Source organism: Panthera tigris, chromosome F2, assembly GCF_018350195.1.
Source record: "Panthera tigris isolate Pti1 chromosome F2, P.tigris_Pti1_mat1.1, whole genome shotgun sequence".
In the NCBI taxonomy this organism is placed as follows: domain Eukaryota; kingdom Metazoa; phylum Chordata; class Mammalia; order Carnivora; family Felidae; genus Panthera; species Panthera tigris.
In genome coordinates, this window is record NC_056676.1 from 61,077,009 (window position 1) to 61,100,321 (window position 23,313).

Sequence of the window (23,313 nt, forward strand, 5' to 3'; positions counted from 1 at the left end):
ACAGAGCCCGACGTGGGACTTGAACTCGCAAACCGTGAGATCATGACCTGAGCCAAAGTCAGATGCTTAACCAACCAAGCCACCCAGGCGCCTCAATATAGGATATATTTGAAAGTTTGAGTCCATTGTATTTTCTGATGGCTTAGGAAGTAAGGTGGGAAAGAGAAGTCAGATGAGCAACAGAGCACGTGGTGGTGCCAGTTACTGAGATGGGGAAAATCATGGAAGAAAGTTGGGGGGATCATGAGTATGGTTTTGGACATGTTGAGTTTTAGATGCTATTTAGCTGTTCAAGTCAAGATGTCAGATAACTGTCAGGTACGTGAGTTTAAAGTTCAGGAATAATTTTGGCTAGAGGCATGTGGTAGACAGAATAATGCCCTCCACTCTGGAGATGTTGATGTCCTGATCCCCAGAATCTGTAAGTGTGTTATGTTACACGCCAGGGGTGGGGGCATTTAAAGTAGCAAACCAGCTTATCTTAAAAAAAAAAAAAAAAAAAAGATATCCTGGATTACCTGGGTGAGTCCAATGTAATCAAATGGGCTCTTAAATGGGATGAGAGAGGCCTTGGACTCAGAACAAAAGAAAGAGCAACATGAAATAGATTCAACTGGCCGGTGTTGGCTTTAAAGAAGGTAGAAAGGACCACAAGACAAGGAATGCTGGTAACCTCTAGAAGCTGGAAAAGACAAGGGAACAGATTACTGCCGATAGCCTCTAGAAAGGAACAGGGTGCTGACGACACCTTGATATTAACTCATTTCCAACTTCTGGTGTTTCAGAAGTATAAAATAATAACCTTTGATGTTTTAAGTCATTAAGTCCATGGTAGGTGGTTTTGTTAGAGCAGCAACAGGAAACTAATACAAGTCATAACTTCACTGAAACATGTTTTTTTCTTCAGTGTACCCTATTGGTAAATGGCATAAACATCACCCATCTGTTCAAGGCAGAAACATGTGTCATCTTTAGTTCCTTCCTCTCCTTCATGCTCCAATCCAATCCACATCAAGTTCTCTAGATTCCACTTATAAATATTTACTCAAAGTTACACACTGTACGAGCTCTCTAATACAGATCATCACTATCTTTCTTTGAGAGGGAAAAAGGAGACAGTACATACCCATTATTCTCCATTTAGTAGCCAGAATAAGCCTTCCAAACTGAATATTTCTGATAATTATTCCTCTCTCCTGAAACTCTTCAATGGCTCGCTGTTTCACTCAGAATAAAGCCCAAACTGCTTGACATGCCTTGCCTCTGTCCTCAGCCTTATTTCCTGACCCTTATCCTCATACTAAATTTCAGATCCTAGAAAGCATTTGGAGGCCTCTTCACTTGCCACTGGCCTTCCTTGTCCCGTGACCCTCTCATAGAAAAGACTCCAATGTTCAGCATCCTCTTCCATTCACCATCAGGGCCCAACTTATTCCCTTCAGATTGTTCCTGATCTCCTAAATTGCTAGCACCTTGGTATTAGAATCTTTAACTTTTGCTTCAAAATACTCATCACAATAATTAGCGTTCTGTTTGTCTCAGGAGGACAGGGCTTTGCCTCACTGTTCACTACTCCTATCTCCATTCCTAGTACCCAGCATATAGGAGGTAAAGATTTGTGAAATCATAATTGCTCGCTAAGGACCTGTAAATCACTATCTTTAAAATCTCTACAATAATTCCTGTGTAATTTTTAGTAACTATTTCCTTTATTAAGTACTTACAATACAACGTTCAGATACTTTTTAAAATGCACAACTTCTGTGCCAATCACCATTTTTCACATTCTTGACTCACCCCCTCCCCTTTGCAAATGGGCAGTAAGAGGTAGATGGGAGAATGGCTTTATTTTAATTTTTCCTACATTTATAATGTCGCTCAACATGTAGTTATTGAGTGCTTTCTATATGCAAATCGCTAAGTGCTGAGAATACAGTAAATGAATAAAATAGACACAGTCTCTGTGTTTAAGAGTTGGCATTCTAGCGTATGTATAAGGTGAGGGGAAATCAAAAAGTAAACTGAAAATTATATAGAGCGTGGACTGTAATCAGTGCCAAAGTCAGAAAAGTAAGTAGCTAAGTGTGTGGGAGTGTGTGTAGTGTTAATTTTCTAGAGTGATTGGGAAAGCTATTCGAATAAACCAACATCTGAGCAGGGGCCAATAGCAAATGCGGAGTCCGTATCCGGTCACAGTGAAGCATACAAGATCAGGAATTTCATTTTCTAAATTCAAATCGCAGGTTACCAGTTAAGGGGTATGCGACTCCACAAAATATACTAGCCCCTCTGAGTCTGCTTCCTGGCTGTAAAAGGATAATACCACAAACCTCACAGACTTGTTACGAGAAATCTCAGCAAGCAAACTAATACAAAATAAGAGTTCTTTTCAGGAATTCTAATGACAGGCTCAGACTCCAGGAAAGAACTCCGGGAAAGCTCAGCCACCTCACAGCACGAGCACCGCCCTCTGGCTGGAGTACAGCCGGTGATTGGCTGCTCAACTCCTCCGTCCCGCCCCACCCGGGCTTCCGGTCCAATCCCAGCCGGCTTTAGGCCGAGGTAAGTTCCCAGGAGGCCACCAAGCGGGCGGTTCCCGTGACGTTGAGATGACGCGTTACGTCGCGGTGGGCGGAAGTCCCAGCCGCTGTTTTGAAATCGGGCCGCCGTAGTCTTACCAGCGCCTCTTTCCGCAGAGGCCGGCAACAGCTCAGCCCCAGGCAGACGGGAACCCCCGACGCCTGCTCTCAGGCCCTATCGGCCTGAGGCCGCAGCCTCGCCATGTCCACCCCTCCGTTGGCGGCGTCGGGGATGGCGCCAGGGCCCTTCGGCGGGCCCCAGGCTCAGCAGGCCGCCCGGGAGGTCAACACGGCATCGCTTTGCCGGATCGGGCAGGAGACCGTGCAGGACATCGTGTACCGCACCATGGAGATCTTCCAGCTCCTAAGGAACATGCAGGTGGGAAGGAGGGTGGGCGCGCTCCGGGCCGCGCGTGGAGAGAGCGGATGCTTCTTGGAGGAGAGGGGCGCTGGCTTAGTCGTTACGTGAGGCCGCTGGGCGTTAACGGGGCTGCCCTGGGCAAACCTCAAGTATAGGGTCGCCCCATTTGTATTCAGAAGCATTCCCCAAAGATGTGCCTGTCCCCAGGATTCTGCGATGTAATGGTGATGTTTTCCAGATAGGACTTCTGGAAGATTGAAGCCTCATTTTCTAGATTCCACCGGATTCTCTACTTACTGGCAAACTCTTGTACCTTTAAGGGTAACGGTGGGTCTCTCACTCTGTTAACCTCACTAGACTGGCTTAACTTTCATCTCATTTTCAGACAAAATACAGAGGGCCTAAGGAGCTGAAGAATTCAGATTCTGCTACCCAGTTTTGTTAAACATTTTTATTTTGGTATAACTGACATACAATAAAATGCATTTATTTAAAGTTTTGGCATGTGTATATACTTAGGAAACCATTATCCACCACCCCAAAAAGTTTTCCTCATGCCTCGTTTAAGTCTTTACTCTGGCCTTACATCCGCAGGCAACTTTGGATTTGCTTTCTGGCACCATATATTCTTTTGTATTTTCTAGAGTTTCATATAAATAGAATCATACACTATGTCGTTTTTTGTTTTGTTTTTGGTCTGGCTTCTATGACTCAGGATATATCAATAGTACATTCCTTTTGATTGCTGAGTAGTGTCCCATTGTATGAATATATGACAGTTTGTGTATCTGTTCATCTGCTGATGGTCATTTTGGCTGTGAAGAATACTGTGAATGTTCACCTAACAAATGTTTGTGTGAACACGTGTTTCATTTCTCTTAAGTGGTTAGATGCCTAGAGTGGAACTGTTGGATAATAGGGCAAATATCTATTAACATTTTGAGAAACTTTTCAAACTTTTCTACAATCCCATCAGTGTTTGAGGGTTCCAGTTACTCTTCATCCTTGACAACACTTGTTATTGTATGCCTTTTTGCTTTGCAGATGCCTTCTCCCAGTCTGTGGCTTTTCGTTCTCCTCACATTGCCTTTTGAAGAGACATTTTAAATTTTGATAGAATCGAATTTATCAATTTGTTCCTTTACAGATTTTACTTTTGACGTCACACCGAAAACAATCTTTGCCTAATCCAAGGTGAAAAAGATTTTCCCCTGTGTTTTCTTCTGGAAGTTTTGTAGTTTTAGGTTTTACATGGAGGTCTGTAATGCACATTATTTTCCTGGATATCATGATAAATAAGGATCCAAATGCATTTTTTTTGCATTTGGATATCCAGTTGTTCTAACACATACTACTTAATTTTAACGCTTGCTTATCTTACTGGTATGTCATGTGGATGTCATTCTTGTTTTTGAGGCTTCTGGTAGAGAGGTGAAGTGACTTGTGCAAAGCAAGTCAGTGATAGGGTAAATTTGAAACCAGGTCTAAGACTCTTACAACTGATTTCAATAATGTACTGTAATTCAGTAATGTTCTATACTGTACAAGTAATCCAGGTTCATAGAAAATGTTTTAACCATGTCAATAGGCCAGTGTGAAAAACAATACAAAGGGAATCCAAGAGAAGATATGAAATCTGGTAATTATTTAAAAATTAATAGATTAATATCTAAAATGATTACAGTGTTAAATGATTTCTCAGAATTTAGTAAATGTTTATTTAAAAAATTTTTTTATTATGTTTCTTTATTTTTGAGAGGCAGAGAAAGACAGAACATGAGTGGGAGAGAGGCAGAGTGAGAGGGAGACACAGAATCCGAAGTAGGCTCCAGGCTCTGAGCTGTGAGCACAGAGCCTGATGCCTCATGAACCGTGAGATCATGACCTGAGCTGAAGTCGGACGCTCAACCCACCGAACCACCCAGCTGCCCCGTACATATTTATTTTTAACCTACTATATGCAAAGTACTGAATTAGAACTAGTAGATCTTCTAGCTAACATTTATCAAGCATTTTCCTTGCTCACACAAACTGTTGTAAGGTTCTAAGAAGTATTTTTATCCTTATGTTACAGTTAAGGAAACTGAGGCTTAAATAGAGAAGAACTTACCAAACATCACACATAACTGGTAGTTTTTCCTACTAATTGCTTTATAATACTAACTTGCTGTCAAACACTTTGTATTATTAACAGAGGTATAATACACACCCATGACCTACACTAAAAGAACCAAACTCTTTCAAAAGGTCATGGTCTCACAGTTAGTGAATTCAAGCCCCACATCGGCTCTACACTGACAGTGTGGAGCCTGCTTTGGATGATCTCTCTTTCCCTCTCTCTCTGTCCCTCCCCGCTGCCTCTCTCTCTCTCTCAAAATAAACAAACTTAAAAAAAATATTTTTAAAGTATTATCAATAACTAGATTACATGTAGACATATATTCAAAACCAATTTGTAAGGGACTATGGTTGTTATTTCTTTGTGCCTCTTATGTTGTGAATTCTGGGGTTTAACTCATGTAAGACTTTGAGACCTGTCATAATTGGCAGAAGAAGAAGCAAGAATGTGATCCTTCATTTCCAAAAAGCTGGAAGAAGAAGTGGAACAAACAGGACTACATGTAACCTAATTATTAATACAGTTTTTAGTCTTAAAAATTTTTAAATTACCTTCCATATTACTAATCCAGAAGGATGAAGCACCATAAATACAAACTCCTGAGATTATTATTTTTTTAATTTTTTTAGTGTTTATTTTTGAGAAAGAGAGACAGAGTGCGAGCAGGAGAGGGAGACACAGTCTGAAGCAAGCTCCAGGCTCTGAGCTGTCAGCACAGAGCCCGACGTGGGGCTCAAACCCACAAACCGTGAGATCATGACCTGAGCCAAAGTTGGACGCCTATCCAACTGAGCCACCCACACACCCTATTTCTAAGTGTTTTTAGAGAGGTGGTTATTAGGTCTCCACTAGCCCCTTAAGAATTTGATGGGAAAATATGGGTTCTCTTCTCAGAAAAATGCACATCTATATATTCTGAATAAAATTTGAGGGGGAATTTTCTTCAAGGATTGCTAGGTCCCAGGTTAAGCTTCCCTGCATAAGAAAATATTGCTTTGGTTTTGTTATCCTTTAAATATGAAAAAAATATTTAATATGTAATATATTCATAATTCACAAATTAAAAAAAGGACATTAAAATGGACAGTATCCCTCCCATCCCTGTCTGCTGGCTCTCTAACCCCTTTCCATAGGCAATAAATGTTAATGCTTTTTATGATTATTCTTATGTATCCCTCTAGATATTCTTTGCATATTTTAGCAATGTGTGTATTTATTCTTTCATTTTTTCCTGTTTTTGCACAAATAACAGTATATTATACACAACACTTTGCACCTTGTTTTCATTTGGTATATTTTGGATTTGTTGATATCTGCACAGAATATATCTCCTTTTCCTTTTAGGGTGTATTTACAGTAATACAATTCATGGAAAGACTGTAATTTATTCATCCCATTCTCTAGGCATTTGGGTTGCTTTTAATCTCTCACTGTTATGCTGCAGTGAATAACCTCCTGCATAAATGTGCAAGTATACCTGTAGGATGAATTCTTGGAAGTGGCTCTGTGCTTCTGTAATTAGATAAATTTTGATGAATTGCCCTCCATGGGGATTGTACCAGCTTATGCTACCATGTGCTAACCGAGACCAACAACCGGGCTCTGACTAATAGCGAGTTATATTTTTGGACCTTTGATCATCTGATAGATGAAAATCTATATTTCTTCTAGTTTTAATGAGGAATGAGTTTGAGCATCTCTTTATACATTTATGAATCATATTTCCTTTTCTGCTAGCTGCTTGTTCATATTATTTGCCCCCCCTTTTTTGTGTTTTTTTTTGTGTGTGTGTGTTTTTGTTTTTTAGTTTGTGGGGGTTTTTTTTTGGTTTTTTTTTTTTTTTGGTCTTTTTTACCCTCTCCCTCAATTTATAAGATTTGGCTATTTACGTATTAGAAGAACTTGGTCTATGTGATAGAACTTGCAAGTATTTTTCCCCTAGTCTGTTGTTTGCCCTTTGGCTCTGATTATGGAAGTTTTGCATATGTATTTTTTTAAGGTAGTTGAATTTATCAGTCTGTCTCTTAGGGCTTTTGGGTTCTAGGTCTAGTTAGGAAGGACTTTCCCACTGCAAATTCAGGAAGACTTCTGGGTTTTGTTTCCATTTTTATATCTAAAACTTTAAACCATATGGAATTTATCCTTCTATAAAGTGTGAGGTATGGCCCCAGCCCTTTGTTTTCCAAAAGGTTGAATAATTCATTTTCCTCTTCCATCGATCTCAGATGCTACTTCATACAAAAGAATCTATTTCTGGATGCTCTATTACATTTGGTTGCCTGTCATTTATGTAGTAATCCCAAATTTTCTTACATTTATTGTGACTCTATAATCTGTTTATCTTATTTCCAAAATTGCCATGGCTATCCTTGTTTGTTTTTCCACATGTACTTTAGAATAGCTTGATTAGTTCTGAGAAAAACCTGCTAGCATTTTATTAGGTTGATTTAACCTAGAGAGACCTTACATCAATGTGATGTTGAATCTTACTAACCAAGAGCACAAATACCTTTTATTTTGTCCTGTGAACTATTTAAGTTTTCTTCTTTATCTTGAAAATTTTGAAGTCTGTTCCTGGATATTTTATCTTTATTGTTGCTATTGTTAAGTGGGGTCTTTTTCCTTTCTCATTTTCATTTGTTTTCATAAATGAAAGCAAAGCTATTTTCTCTATATTAGTTTTGTGCCCATCTCTTTCTTGACTACCTTTGTTGAGAGTAGCACTTTATCATTTATATCTTATCCATATATAGTGATGATTAGACCACTTCCTTTTTAATGTTTCAACTTTTTCTATTTTTCTAATTGCTTTGGCCAGGGCCTCCAGAATAGTGTTCACTATTTGTATTAGTGGTCTTAATAAACATCCTGTTCTGTTCCTGACTTCAGTGAGGATGCTTTTAATGTTTCTACATTAATCATGCTGCTGAGTTTTTAACCAAGATACATGTATTTTATAGTGCTGGGAAATTTTTACTGTTTTATATTTAAGAATGAATGTTGAATTTAATTGAACACCTTTTTAGTGTCCAGGGATGTGATCATATATTTACAGATCTTCCTCAGTATTCAAGAGTGAGATGGTTATTGATGAGCTTTTCAGCTAAACGTGTACCTTACGGATATATACCAAAAGATCTTAGGCACTATTACAACTTATATTCTGTGGTAGAGGAAACCTTGCCTCCTATGTTCACTACTGTACCTTAGCTTTTAGAATACTGTCTGACACATGAAAAGTGTGAAAGAATTTTTTGGAGAAATTAAATCTTCCCTTCTTTGAGAATCTAATGCTGTCTATGAAAACTAATACCCAGACTTGGTTAAGTGGGTATACTTGAAGAGGGGGACTCTTTGCATTTCAAAAGGATTTTGTTTTTCTTTATGAAAGGATTTACTTCTTTTACATAACACACACTTCTTAGTGAATTTTAAGTACAGATATATGGATAAAATAATTCATTGAAGTAAAATAATTCAGACTGTACTTTAAAACCTTTTGTGGGTATGCACTATACTAAACACAGGGATATAAATGTGAATAACTTACAGTCTTCACAAAGTAGAAAATATGGGCCAAGTACTAAACCTACTACATAAAGGTACAGGTAAAGATACAGTGCTTTGTATGCAAGATGTAATCATTATACCGCCTATTGTCACCCAAACAGGAAAGCAGGGAGCCTCTGAGACTGTTCTCTGGTTTGTTAGTATGACGAAAGTTTGTTAACTGAAGGTTCTGGACAAACTCTACATTGTATTTAGTTCAAGCCCTTTTTGGGGGTGAACTTGTAATGCCTTTTTTCTTTAAAAGTTTCGACTGATTCAGCCTTTGATATTTTATCACGTTTCTTGGAGGTATCGTCCTCAGAGTGTTGAAATGCTTGAGAATTTTTGAAAATTGGGACGTCTGGGTAGCTCAGTCGGTTGAGCGTCCAACTCTTGATTTTGACTCAGATCATGATACCAGGGCTAAGGGATTGAGCGCCCCATGGGATTCTCTCTCCCTCTTTCTCTGCTTCTACCTTGCGCTCACTCACACACTCTCAAAATAAACATTAAAAAAAAATTGCTGAAAATCCTAATAACTCATTTCAGATAATTTCAGAAGATCCATCTCCTTAACTTATAAATCATAATATTGCAGGAAATTGAGAAATGATAGAAAAGAAGTAATTATTCAAGATGACTTCCTATTACATGTTGTTATCAACTACTTGTAGGCCTTTCCAGTCCTTTTTTCATGTTTATGGTTTTATCTACTTGCAATGATAGTATCCTGTTTTCTTTTTTTCTCCAAGTACTATCCTATGCATTTTTTTTTTTTTTGTATTCCTACCTCATCTGTTTAGAAAAAAAGAGTAAACTGAGGTTTAGAAAGACTAGCTAATCTTATCTATCGGGTAGTAGTTAGTGTCTTGGTTTTAAGTCATTTCAATCCCCAAGATAAGTGTATGAGTGAATGCTTACAATCAAAGCACCTCATATACTAGAAAACATGGTACAAGTATTGTTAATTCAAATGTTAGGATGATTTCACACATCAAATTGTGGAAATAAAATACTGTACAGAGTATTTTGATGTACAAAGAAAGGAAGAGCTTGTTCATGAGGTTCAGCAATGCACAAAAGGTACATTTATTTATAAGTTCTAAATAATAGTCAATTTCCATATGTCTGTGATTTTACCATTTCAATACATACTTTTTTGGCTTCTTTTGATAAAAGTCCTGAATTAAAAATATATAAGCATCCAAGACAGAGCTGTGATCATAGCAGTTACTTGCAATAATTTATTAATGATCCTCAAGTATAGATTGATTTGCATCTCTCTCTCCTGTTGATTTCTTTTTAAAGTAAAACTTTTGGTGACAGCTTTATGCTTTAGTGCATGCCTTGAGCATCTTAATGATCTTTTAGTTATTTTGAGATCATTTTGCAATAGCAGCAGTATACTGTTCCTTTCTTCTGCTGAAAAGTCATGATCTTCACTTTGTATTTTGTACTTTTCTTTTGCTTTTTCGTTTTTAACTTCCCAGTTTAAATTGCATTTTGTTTTTAACTTCCAAGGTAAGTTCAGCAGCTTGCTGCCTTTTTTAAATAAGTAAGAAATATTAAAATCATGGCATTATTTTTAAAGTTTTAACATACTTCAAATATTAGAGGGGAAAGTTTTTCAGCTGGACAGAGACGCTTATCATGCAGTTTTTTCCAGTGCTGTTTTACAGCACTAAAGCAGTATGCCAAGGAGCTAACAAATGAGCAAATATTACTCTTCAGATCTTGAAATTTTGCACTTGATTGTGAGGAACAGTTTGCTTTTATGCAGTGTTTAAGAAAATATTTCTGTTCTGCCAGCTTTACTTCTAGAAAATCTCGATGGTCATTACTTCATATTTTTCTTGTTTTTGTTTTGTTCGATAAGCTGCCAAATGGTGTCACATACCATACTGGAACATATCAAGACCGGCTGGCAAAGCTACAGGATCACCTTCGCCAACTTTCTATTCTCTTCAGGAAGCTGAGATTGGTCTATGACAAATGCAATGAAAATTGTGGAGGGATGGATCCCATTCCAGTGGAGGCAAGTGTTAGTGGTAGAGGGAGGATGATATAAGATGCAGGACATTTGTAATGTTTTCCTGTCTCTCTATTTGCACGGTATTTCCAGAGTTTGAATTATATTGGTTTTACTTCTGACTAGAGAAGATGAAAATAGGATACGTATGCATAGAATTAGTACTATCTTTTCATGTTAATACCTTACAGATTTTAACATCTAGGCTTATAGTGAACTTTTGTTGTTAGAGAAGAGAGTGGTCTATGGCAATTTTTATTAATACTGCTGGTGTCTGTATTAAATCAGTACATGATTTTTTTAGCAGGAATTTTAGATAGTGTTGTAAAATCCTTTTAAAATAGTTTTCATGTAAGCCCTTTACAGATGAAAGATTATGTTTTCATCGTTATTAATTTAGATTAGCTGAGTGGAATCACTTTAGTTGTAAAATATATTTCTTAAACTTCATCTTGGGTCATAGATATATTCAGTTCACTAGGTATATGATATTTTTATAGGTGGCCCTTTCCTGTTGACAAGTTCTGTCTCTGCCAACACAAGTAGCTGGGAAGGTCTGGATGTTCTCACTACATATAGAAAACAATTTTTTTGTGTTGAGTGCTTCCTTTTTGAGTGATCAGCATGTAAAGGATGAACAGAGAAAAGCATAAACTGCAAAACAGCCTGAAAAGAAGTGGTCAGAAATACAGAAGAAAGATCAGAAATGTGGTCGACATTGTCAGATGCTGCAGCAAAGGGAAACAGAGAATGAAAATTCTCCAGTAGATTTTGCTAGAGGGAAATCATTGGTCTATATGAGCAGAGCTTTAGTGAGATGTTAGCAATTAGAAATCAGATCGCAATGGGTTGAAGATTAAACGGGAAATAAGGAACTGGAGCCAACAAGTAGACATTCATCTTCAAAACGCTTAGATAAAAAGAGAGAAAAACAGTAGATGGAAGGATGGTTGGCATCAAGGGTTTGGGGGAAAGGAAAGGAAAAAAGCCTTTAAATGAGAGAGACCAGACATGTTTAGATTATAAAGCAAGAAAGCAGTAGGGAGAGAGACTCGGGGGAGGGTGAAGAAATGAGAGCACAGGAATAGAAATTAATCATCTTCAGGAGGGAGGACAATTCTGCATTGGGAGAGGAAAGGAAGACAGAGTGGTTGTGGATGTGGATAAGTTTATATCTGTCCCAAGAATTTGAAGTTTGGCCAGATGACTCCTGGTTGTACCATGTGTTCACCTCTGGCTGTTCCTACATTGTTAATGTAAGATGGAAAAGACTAAATGATTCCTGAAGTCTCTGTCACATTTATGAGGGCCTTCATCAAATAAACCTTATCATAAACCATACATGTTTCATTATTAATTCTGATGTTTCATTGCTGTATAATTTTTTCTCCTACAAAATATCTTTCTCCCAACCAGTTAAGACATCTAGAAATCTACATAGACGCTGAAGTTCTAGATAGCAAAGTAAATGACATTTATATAATGCACATCCATGAAGTTCCTTTCTTTCTAGTATAGATGAAAGAAACTCTGTTCTATCTCAATGGACTATACATTTGTTAGGGGCAGGGATCACACCTTACTTGTCATTATTTTTGTAGTATCTCACCCAGTGTCTGGGAACTCAGTATTTGCTGATTGGATGGATAGGGTATTATTTAATTGTAAGCAACAGTTAATGTAATGTTATAAGGGCTGTTTTGCAAAAGAAACCTGAAAAGCTAATGTGTTAGAAGGCACTGAAATGATAAACTTCTAATGCTGTTATTTTAGGCTATCACCTGAATTGAAATTTATTTATATACCATTAAAAGAAAAGCATACAAACTAACCTTAATCAGAGACATTTTGTAAACCCATGTAATTGGAAAATTCATATCATGTTTTTAACTTTTAACTCTTGTCTCTCATTCTCAGCAACTGATTCCATATGTGGAAGAAGATGGCTCAAAGAATGAGGACCGCACTGGCCCACCTCGTTTTGCTAGTGAAGAGAGGCGAGAAATTGCTGAAGTGAATAAGGTGAGTTATCAGTCTATGTATTTTATATTTTGCAATCATGGATAAAAATTACAAGGGTGTCTATGTAACTCAAAGACATAATTTGCATTCTAGAATTACATGAAGTCATTTCTGTGGCAAATGTAACCTAGTTAAGAGTATAACCAAGAACTAAAAAGGTAAGCAGAAAAGCCACCTGAATAGTCAAAAGAGAGAGTGCAGAATTCATGCCATAAAGCTCTTAGAAAAACTTCATGGGCATTCAGTCACAACTCATTTACTCTTTTCTTTTCTAGGCAGAATTCTTGCTTTCTAGCTTATGGCATATTTGGAGCAGCAAATGATAAAAATTCACAAATAGAAAATTTTTGCAACACGTTCCCTATAATCTCCTAACCCAGGACATAGTTATTTGATTTCTCACTTGCTATAAAGTAATTGGATTGTAAGATCCTATTCACATTTGCAACAACAAATATTTAGTTAGGAATTACCTCAATGATTTATGTGACTAAACTTGTTAAGATACATAAAAAACGGGTGCCTGGGTGGCTGTCGGGTAAGTGGACTCTTGATCTCAGCTCAGGTCATGATCTCTTGGCTTGGGAGATGGAACCCTGCATCAGGCTGTGTGCTGACAGAACAGAGTCTGCTTGGGGTTCTCTCTCTCCTCCCTTCCTCCACTTGTGCGCTCGCTCTCTCTCTCTCTCTCTCTCTCTCTCTCTCTCTCTCAGAATAAATTATAATACAAAATACATAATGAAGTTTTGAATAATTAAAAGAACACATAAAGTTCTTGTGTGGACAATAAATATTCTAAAAATGCCAGTATTGAGTGTGAATTCTCTTAAAAGTACACAAAATAATAAGATTTTAGTGCAATACCAATGAAAAAACAAATCCAAATAAAATCCAAATTGGAATTTTTTCTTGCAAACAAACTAAAACATCAAGGAAAATTCTCAAAGAGTAATGAAACAGATCTCTTTGCTTCAAAAATTAAAACACAGTATGGAGAATATTATAAAAAAAAAAATTGTGAAATACTGGTATGAGACAGATTAGTAAAATAGCCAGAAAAAATAGTCTTCTTATTACATATGAGAATTTATTATGACAGAAGAGGGATTGTTTGGAAAATTTTTCTTTAAAAATAGAAGCTTTAGGGGAAGTTAGCTAGCTTTTACATTATGCCATATGTCAAAATTAATTTCAGAGTTGAAAATAAGACCTGAAAAACAAAATATTGGAAAATTAAGAGAAAAATGTATATCAAAACCAGGAGAAAGGAAAAAGCTGGATTTTACAAAGTTTTCATTTTTTTCATAAAAGGAGAAATACAGATTAAGAAGATTTCAAGAAAATTTGATAGTAATGAATGAGCATAAAGAACATACAGTAGGAAATCTGTAGGGGGTGAGGAGGTGATTAGGAACTTCTAATTTATATTTTGAAGAACAAATGGTGTTTGGTAGAGATATGAGGCATTCATTTATTAAGAAATATGTTTTGGGGCACCTGAGTGGCTCAGTCAGTTAAGCATCCGACTTTGGCTCAGGTCATGATCTCACGGTTCATGAGTTCGAGCTCCACGTCGGGCTCTGGGCTGACAGCTCAGAGCCTGGAGCCTGCTTCAGATTCTGTATCTCCCTCTGCCTGCCCCTCCCCTGCTTGCACTCAGTGTCTTGCATTGTCTCAAAAATAAATAAACACTTAAAAAAAATTTTTTTTTAAATAAAAAAAAAGAAGTGTTACATGTTTCTGTTGATAATCTATGCATTAATTCACAATAGATGTGCTCTGTTACTTTTTCCTGGAATAAGCCTTTTTAAATAAAATACAATGGATTATGCACATAAACAAAATAGCATTATAGTGGTAACTTTGATTTCAGACTACTACGTGTGACATAGAGTTTGTTCTCTACCATAGAAGATTTTATGTATTTTAGAGAAAAAAAGAAGGCTGTGTAAATTAAAATATAATCTTTCTTAATATAGGTTTCATTTCACTTTTCATTTCTCTGAGTTCCTCTTCTTTTTTTTTTCTAATTTGATGGCTTAGAAGTAACACTTGATTTTTTTAAAAAGGTCTTTTATATAATCGGAATACAGTAATACTTTGACAGTATATAATCCAAAAAATCTTATTAGCTATTGATTTAGAATTTTGTGAATTTTAAGAGAAGGATATGATTGATACAAAGGATAAGATATATAAAAAAATTTCTTTCCCCAGTTGAGGATTTAGCTTTCTTCCAGTCTCTCCCTCTCATGGACCCACCTACATACTTTCCTTACCCCAATGTTTCCAATACAGTTATAATTGAGGCTCAGAAAATATTCTGTGTATTATTAAGGCACATAAATATTGTTTATTCCTTAGCCACATATTAAACTAGTGTCCTTTTCTTGAACAATTTTTTGTCCATCTGGAGTTAATAACTAGCCTCCAGGTTAATAAGTAATTTTTTAAAATTTTTGGTTAGTTCTTTATGCATCTGTAGCAGCATCTCAGTACTGTTTTCCAACTTTCCACAGAGTCAAAATTATCAGGAAATTTATTGGTTCTTTCCCCCCACCCCTACCCAAATCCTCTCATCATCTTGCAAGGTCTGGATTGAATGCTGTCTAGGCCTGCTGTTTAGCATTGTCCTGGGGCTTCCTTCACCCCTTCTGTTGGCTTCACTGTTCTCTCAGTCTCCTGTCTTCCTTTCTCTTGGTTTACTACCTTGTTGGTTAGGTTCAAATATCAGTGGCTTCTTCAGAACGAATGCAGGGACTTAAGTTTTAGTCTTCCCATAGCTGTCCACTTGATAGTTCGGCTGGCTATAAAAATTCTATGTTGTAAATTAATTTCCCTCAGAAATTTGAAGGTATTCTTCCATAATCTTCTCAGATAGGGTTTGGCAAACTTTAAAGGACCAGATAATAAATATTTTAGGCTTTGTGAGACATTCATGATCTTTGCTGTGATATAAAAACCATCCTTAGCTCACAGGCCGTACAAAACCAGGTCATGTGTCAAGAGTTTGCAACTGCTATCTATTTCATTTTGTTGTCTTTCTAAATTGAGGCTCTAAAAGATCTGGTGAACATCTGATGTTTACTCATGAGCCATTTATATTTTAAGAATGAGGCTCTAGAAAGCTAATAATAGGCTTTGTGAGTGGACTTCATGTCAAGATAGGTGTTCTCTTTGGGGGATCCCCAACAATCATTTTCTGAGGCTTTTTTTTTTAAGTCTGTTCAGTTTCTTCAGAGAAGAATCTTCCAGTGTCCTACATAGATATGCTCTTGTCCTCTTGCATTCTGCTGTGCTGGTAGGACTAAATCCACAGCTGTTGTGGTTCAGTTTCATAAAAAATAAACCTCCTGATCCTTAGAGGTGGGACAGGGCACAGGGAGAGGGTACTCAGTCACCTGTTTGTAAGGAGTGGGAGTGAGCACGTGCGGCTCTTGGTAGTCCCTGGAGCTCTTTGAGCTGTTCCTCCAGTTTTCATCCCCAGGCCTCACCTGGTGCAGTTTCCATGGCACCCATCTCCAGTCTCCATGGAGGAGCAGTCTCCCTGCTCTCAGCGGCATCATCCCTGCATCCACCTGTACTGTAGTTTCCTCCTAAGTCATTTACCACTCCCCTTCTACTTGTCCTCTTAAATTTTACCACCTTGTATCTGCTGCTGCTTCCTTTCCGATCATTTTTCTCCACATGGGTTTATAGCTTTTTTCATTTATCTCCTGCCATTTTATTAGGGCTTTGAGAAAAAGAGATAAGCACAGGTATTTAGTCCACAGTGTTTATCTGCAGCAGGTTTATTTCAATACACAAAATAGATACACAGTATTTCTGAAGGTTTGTCTATTTATGGAATAAAAGCCCATATTTCAAGTTTTGTGTTCCTATCTATACTTAAAGCATTTAAGAACTCTTTCTTTGATTAAATTATTTGAATGCTGATTTTGCTGTTTTAAGTGCTTCTAACTTTGGGGTAAAACTTGTTTTAGTTAACATATTGAAGGTTATTACAAAGAAGAAAGAATCTGTTTAGATGTTTTAATTGAACAGATTTAAGGCTTAGCCCTAGATTTCTATAGGAGCTATTTTTTAAAGGAGAATTTAGGGGGAAAGTATCTTGAGTGGCAGGGGAAATCTCATTTGATGGTCTCATACTCTCTCTTACTTCCTAGAAACTGTTACTATATTTTGAAACAGGAATGGAGAATAAGGCAGTAAACAGAGGTGTAAACAAAAAAGGAGGAGGGACGACTAAGATTTGGTTAGCTCAAACTGAAATCCAAAAAATAAGGCAGAAGAGAAAATAGCCAAAACTAAGCAAAGTGAATTTTTTTAACCTAAAAAGTTTTAATTCATTCCTGAAATAAAACATTATGTGTGAATTGAATGTAACACATATTTTGACTATTAATAAAGTTACGTATAATTAGTGCTACTAACGTTATTTTATTTATTCTTTTCTTCCAATTTCATTCAACTTTATACTTCGCTTCTAGAATACAAGATTAAAATGTATAATTGAAAAAATTTTTAATGTTTATTTATTTTTGAGAGAGAGAGCTAGCAGGGGAGGGGCGGAGCAAAAAGGAGAGAGAGAATCCCAAGCAGGCTCCGCGCTATCAGCACAAAGCCTGGCATGGGGCTCGAACTCACAAACTGTAAGATCATGACCTGAGCCAAAATCAAGAGTCAGACATTTAACTGACTGAGCCACCCAGGCTCCCGTAATTGAAAATCTTTATAACACTAAGCTTGTGATGAATGGATATATTTTTCTGCCTTGATGGCACACACACCTGAGTGTTTCTGTGAAGAATATCATTTTTTTTTAAGAATTTTTTTTCAAATGTTTATTTTTGAGAGAGAGAATAGAGCGAGCAGGGGAGGGGTGAGGTGAGGGGTGGACGACAGAGGATCTGAAGTAGGCTCTACACTGACAGCAGAGAGCCTGATGTGGGACTCAAACTCACAAACTGCAAGATCACAGCCTGAACTGAAGTGGGATGCTTAAGTGACTAAGCCATCTGGGTGCCCCAAAGAATTTTTTTTAATAGCTACCTACAGATGGTAAAATGTTGCCCTGATCTAATTTTGTGATCATATAGATGCTACTAAAAAATACTTTAAATTCTTTGATTTGTTTTTTCAACTACTTATAAACTATATTCATAAACTTAAAATTTTACATGCCTTTTGTCTATTATTTTTATCTATTCTCTTTGCTGTTATGTAAAATTTTTATTATTAGGTGATAGTAGTAGAGCTTAAGGTTCACAGCAATCTTAGCTAGTAACACACATCAAAGTAATTTATCTTAGACTACTAAAATGAATAATTTTTAATAATGGCTGTATCTCTTTTTGTTTTGAAATACCAACATACCAGATTTAACTGGAAAACAGAAACAGAACAAGCTTCAAAATGATTGCTAGGGAATTTTTGTTTGTTTATTTTTTCTCCTCTAGGATTTAGAAAGATTTTTCTTTGGCTTTTTGGGGTTTTTTATTGAATATTAAAATACTCCTATATTTTGGTCCCTGCTCTGTGCCAGCCGTCATTCTAAGTGTGGAGTTTCTGCCACGAATCAGTCAGATGTGTTGCCTGGCACCATGCATATTTCATGCAAGTGGTTAGGTGTCTTCTCTGAGGACAGAAGACTCTAATGGAAGCAAAGCAGCACCCTTTCATGTACCCATTTGTTGTGACAGAGATTTACAAAAATAACTGGAACTTAAATAAAAACATAAATATATACCAGATCATATTTTTAATACATTGGTATTTGCTTATATTAAATGATTAAGTTGCTTTATGGACCTAATCAGTAATAAAATATTCTTGGCATTCAATTAAAATTATTCAAAATTAATTACAATGTATATTTTCCTTTTACTGTAAATAAGCTATGTAAAATAAGCTTTAGTACCCCTCAGTGAACTCTCATTCAGTCATTTTCAAAATACTACTATATCTTTGTATACTTAAAATTGTACAGAACACCACATTACTGGTATGTTTACTATTTAATATATGGTCTGCCTGGCTTCTGACAATGTATATACCACCAGTACCTACCATAGGCCATGAAATTTGGCAACACAAAATTTTATAATTAGTGTTTGATATAAATCATGAGATGACAGGATGGTCTAGTTTCAATAGTCAGATGTTTGGCTTATTTAAATACTTTTTATTTTCTCTTTGTGCATTCTAGACTCCATAATCCCTAATAACCCAAGTAAAGACTGAACACCTGTTTGAGACTATATGTTTTAAGGACATCAGAATGAGTTCTATTTTGCTTAAACTATTTTATTGATGGAAAAATGAAAGAGTGGGTAGTTTTTACAGGGTTGACATATCATTGAGTCCATGCATTTAGAAATTAAAGCATTTTTTGACCAGTGGTCACAACCTTTATGTGAATATTAAATTACATGGTATGACTTAACATAAACATATTTTTAAGTGTCTGCTCTACTTACACATTCACCTGTTAATGTAACAAGTTAGGCACAGCTGATGGATTTTGATAATAGCAGCTGTCAACCTCTGTTAAAATCAATCCGGGCAAGACTGTATATATTAAATCCTGTATCATGTCATGAAAATTTATTTACAGTTTAACCACTCATAAGCATAACTGTCAGCTTTGCTGTTGATAGTTTCATGATGTGTTTTGGCTCTAGATATTTTTCTTTGCTAATTATTTTTAATTTAAAACTTTGTGGCATCTTTGAGAAAAGTTTTCCAAGTGCCTTAAAATATACCATATATATTTTTTTAATTACAGTTACCTAGAGTTGAATATTACCTTGAGAAAACCCTACATTTTTTTAGTTCTCTTTATTTCTTAAGTCATCCATCATTTCACCCAGTTATCTGGGTCCATTTTTGAAGAATGAGGCAAAATTTTTTTAGACAAGTACATTAGAATTTGTATTTCCAGGGGCACCTGGGTGGCTCAGTCGGTTAAGCGTCTGACTTTGGCTCAGGTCATGATCTCGTGGTTTGTGAGTTCAAGCCCCGCGTCGGGCTCTGTGCTGACAGCTCGGAGCCTGGAGCCTGCTTCGGATTCTGTGTCTCCCTCTCTCTTTCTGCCCCTCCACTACTCATGCTCTATCTCTTTCTCTCAAAAATGAATAAACTTTAAAAAAAAAAAAAAAAAAGAATTTGTATTTCCAAAGGAATATTCTTTGAAAGTAGTCTTACTGCTAAGTTACGCATTTATGCCAGTGATGCACCCACTGTGGGAGCCATTGGACCTGTTTTGATATTGATTTTAAAGTGTATTTTTAACGACTCAAGAATATAATTTTATTACTTCCAGTCACTCCTTAATTTATACTGAAAATTTGATCACTGAGCTTGTTTCACCAAGCTTGGCCTTTGAATGGTTTTCAGTTGTTTTTAAAATTTAAATCGTTCCTCTTTCTTCTTTTCCATGGGCACAGATTTGTCACCATTGAAATTATTCAGGAGAATCCATCTCCCACATCTGTCTAGTTAACCTTTTTCATTCAAGTTTTAACCATATTTTTTCTTCCAGAACTTTAATGGGCCCCTACTACCAAGCCCAAGTTCCTCCTCCTAATACTCTGCTCACTACCAGTTTTCTGGACCCCTTGTTTGCTGCCCCACCAGTCAGAAGTAGGGTCTCTGTCTTCTGGGGTCACACAGCCTCTGCCTTCCCAGGCTACCAGCCTAGTCACTTGGACATTATTTTCTTCCTCCTTGATGCAGGATTTCTTCAAGGCAGAAACTATTCCTTATTCATTTTTCTCCCTTTACAATGCCTGACCTGGAGCTTTGTACATAACATATCCTCAGTAAATACAGAACAGAATGTGTTACAGGCTCAGAATTCCATTCCAAAGAAAAGTTCTGAAACTTTTAAAAGTAATCATATCCAAGATATGTCAGAAGGTACTAATTCAAATGAGTTTGTTTTTTTTTTTTTTTAACATCAACTTGCCTTCTTTCTGTTCCTTTTATTCTTACTCAGTAGCTCTTTTGCACTGTCCCTGAAAAATTAGAGAGGGTAGTTGTGGGAATGGCAGCCTCTCATGGCTGGGGGAGTGAGCAATGGCTCCGTGGGGATGGCAGCGGACTCTGAACCATTTTGAAGCCAGCAATTAGTTCACTCAACTAAACTCACTGGCTTTCATCACAGGTGTCTATGTAACTGACTGTGCTCCCAGATATGGGTGTACAGATAGAACTGGCAGGGTCCTCGTCCATTCTAGGATGCCATCTCATAAGAAAACTGAGGAGGAATTTTTCTGAGATGAAATATCAAGTTAGGGGCAAAGTTAGAACTGGGCCTGAGGTTTCCCCCCCACCTCCCAGTATACAGTAGAGCACCTTTACTCCTGTGTCCCTCTGCTTGCTGATCCCCTTGATGGCCGGCAGAAGTACCTGTTTCTTGATCTCTAGGATGGAAAATACTTTACGGGCCTGGTACCCGCCATCTGGTCACCCATCATTCCACCCAATTATCTGGGTCCATTTGATTAGATTCTATGCACAGTTGCTTCAATAACTGCCACATACTTGTGACAACAGAACTAGAAGATGGGCCAATCTGAAAGCTAAGGAGACTGAGTAGTTAAAATGCTAACAGTATCTTTTTCCCAAAAACAGTGTTAACGTGAGCTTCATGAGACTGCATACTGTACACATGCCCTGTGTACTGTATATCCTGTTTTTATCTGTGTTGTGTTCTCTCCTCAAATGTGAATTAAATTTAATATTAAACATTCAAACCTATGTGCATTGTTTTCTGTTTTCCAGTAAGAGTTTCCTGTTCCTCCCTTTTAGCTTCTTCCTGCTCTCTGACTCTAGATAAAATAGGATAACTTAATCCTAGTTTGCTTTTTAATGAAATCAAAATTAAGATTTTTAGACCTCTTTATAATGAATGTACTGCTTTATCTGGAGGTATTTTAATATAGTAGCTTTAAAATTATCTAATTAAAGATATTATTTCCTAATGTAAGGTTCTAAAAGGTCACTGAATAGTAACGATTATTATTATAATAACTAGTAAGTACTTTGACCAGAAGTTCTCTATTTTGTTTTACCTCAGCAGACATTTGCCACATGGGATTTGAAGGAAGTGCTTACAGACAAGTTTATAAACCGTGGTCTGGTAGAAACCCAGATATGGAGATTCAGAGCTGTGTGCGTTCAGGGAGGGCATCCTGCAGATCTTAGCTGTGAACAAGATTACATCAGAGACTGTGCCAATTGGTCTTCAGTTTTCAGAAGCAGAAGCAGATTGCAATTCCTGCTGTGGGCAAGGAGTGGCTTCTGCCACATTTTTCAAAGACCAGTTGCATCAGGCATTGTATTTGCATTAAACTTTATTTCCTGTATTCACGGTTTTTTATGTTCAGTGCCTACGAGGAACATTTGTTGAGTGCTTACTTATATGCCAGCCCTAATTTTAACATTTATGTGAATCAAATCTTTTAATCCTCATAATAACTCTTAGGAGGTAGGTTCAAATTTATCCCTGTTCTTCTGATGTGGAAACTGAGGCACAGAGAGTTTAAGTAATTGGGCCAACGTCATATATTTAGTTAGTGAAGGAGAGGAGCATGAACCCAAGAGATTCTGGCTCTAGAGGTTATACTCTTGACATTAGGCTACACTGCATCTTAGAAAACCTGTATCTTAGGTTTTATAACAATTAAACGTTTAGCTTAGTTTCTTTGATTGAGAATGGAGGCAGAAAGGGAGGCACAGGGGTGGAACCAGAGGCCTCTGTGGGCTGAATTAGAATTCATTATGCCTTTCAGAGAATATATGTGGCCAGAAAAGATAGAGACCTTTTCTGCATGAAGGAAGTATTTAAGCTTATTTCTGTCTGGGTCATTAGAGTTCTAACTTTTGACATGTTAATCTTCTCACTTCATGGTCTATAATTCATGAAACATTTTTGATAAATTCTTTTGTTTCTACAGAAACTCAAACAGAAGAATCAACAGCTGAAGCAAATTATGGATCAATTACGAAATCTCATCTGGGATATAAATGCCATGTTGGCAATGCGGAACTAAACTGATATTTAAATTTCCTGCTTTACACGTTATGCTGTTTTTTTCCCTCAAGTATTTTTTCCCTTTGAAGAAGATTATTTATCTGCTTTTATTCTACTCACTAGAATTAAAGTTCCTATTTTTACATTGCGGTTTTACATTAAAGTATTCATTGGCAGTTTTTTTTTAAGCTATTGATTCTGTGAATAATTATTGTAATAAACTTTGATAGGGTTTATGTTTTGGTTAATCTTCAGGAGTTTTTTAAGCAAAATAAGTTTTGTAAATAAATTTTCAACTTGATCAGTGGTGGTTTTGCCCATTTTATTACCCTTTTAGGAGTAAAGGTTTAAACATTTTTGCATATGGAAATATCAAGTACTGTCTTATCTGTAGTACAAACTAATTAAACTTGTAAGTCACCATTTCAGCTTAATTTTTTTTCGAGTCTCAAGTTAATTTTTTTTAAATGTTTTAATGTTTATTTTTGAGAGAGAGAGAGAGAGAGAGAGAGCGAGAACACGAATGGGGGAGGAGCAGAGAGAGAGGGAGACACAGAATCTGAAGCAGGTTCCAGGCTCTGAGCTGTCAGCACAGAGCCTGACATGGGTCTTGAA

The 23,313-nt window shown here is 36.8% G+C and overlaps 1 protein-coding gene across 1 annotated transcript; it reads left to right on the top strand.

Annotated features, from left to right (window-relative positions):
- Positions 1–2,622: 2,622 nt before the first annotated feature.
- MED30 (mediator complex subunit 30) lies at positions 2,623–22,999 on the top strand. The gene is made up of 4 exons (XM_007075573.3): positions 2,623–2,958; positions 10,485–10,643; positions 12,555–12,659; positions 22,622–22,999. The coding sequence occupies exons 1-4, from the start codon at positions 2,782–2,784 to the stop codon at positions 22,715–22,717; spliced, it is 537 nt and encodes a 178-aa protein (XP_007075635.2). The 5' UTR covers positions 2,623–2,781; the 3' UTR covers positions 22,718–22,999.
- Positions 23,000–23,313: the final 314 nt, after the last annotated feature.